Source organism: Sinocyclocheilus anshuiensis, unplaced genomic scaffold, assembly GCF_001515605.1.
Source record: "Sinocyclocheilus anshuiensis isolate Anshui unplaced genomic scaffold, SAMN03320099.WGS_v1.1 scaffold1023, whole genome shotgun sequence".
NCBI classification, from domain to species: domain Eukaryota; kingdom Metazoa; phylum Chordata; class Actinopteri; order Cypriniformes; family Cyprinidae; genus Sinocyclocheilus; species Sinocyclocheilus anshuiensis.
This window is the reverse complement of record NW_015546084.1, coordinates 1,085,702-1,086,302: the sequence shown is the minus strand read 5'-3', so window position 1 is coordinate 1,086,302 and position 601 is coordinate 1,085,702. Positions and strand designations below refer to the sequence as shown.

At 44.4% G+C, this 601-nt stretch overlaps 1 protein-coding gene across 1 annotated transcript in view; it reads right to left on the bottom strand.

Moving 5' to 3' along the window:
• LOC107700041 (transmembrane protein 179B-like) overlaps nt 1-601 on the bottom strand; it is a 7,943-nt gene that overhangs the window by 3,579 nt on the left and 3,763 nt on the right. The window contains exon 3 of the mRNA XM_016501543.1: nt 138-275. Coding sequence (XP_016357029.1) covers nt 138-275 — 138 coding nt within the window. The remainder of the gene's footprint in view (nt 1-137; nt 276-601) is intronic.

Here is a 601-nt window from a genome sequence, read left to right as displayed (position 1 = left end):
GCCGGCCAACGAGTTGGTGTTTTTTCAATGTATGCTTCAGACACGGGTCACGACGAGGCGTTCCCCCCATAGTGACCCCAAGATGACACAGTTCGAAGTTCCCTTGAAAGGGAATCACAGATGCAGAATGAAATCACCTGGTAATGGAGGGAGTGTTGTGAAGGACAGAGAAACACAGGCTGTCCCGACCGATCTTGAGAATACATCCTGATACCAAGAGAAAAAACAGAAGAAGACCACAGACTCCCAGAGACGTGTTGAGAGAAACAGTCCCCCTGCGTATACATGCAAGACAAATACAAAATTGTTAATGTGACTGTTAAGTCCCATCTGCATGAATAAAAGAAAGTGGAATGTGAAACATCTAAAAGAAATATGGAAAATGTCAACAGAAAAGTCAATACATTCACCTTCTCACATCCTCATCTACACAGCTGGCATAGATCCAGTAAAGAATAAGGGAAAAGCAGTAAATAGCCATGCACACAGCGATGGCTGACACGAAATAGCAGACGGAAGGAGAACTAGAGCCTTCTATGGTCAGAGCCTGGCCAGATGCATTATAATGAACACTTCCATAGAGGATGCACCGTCCATCAAA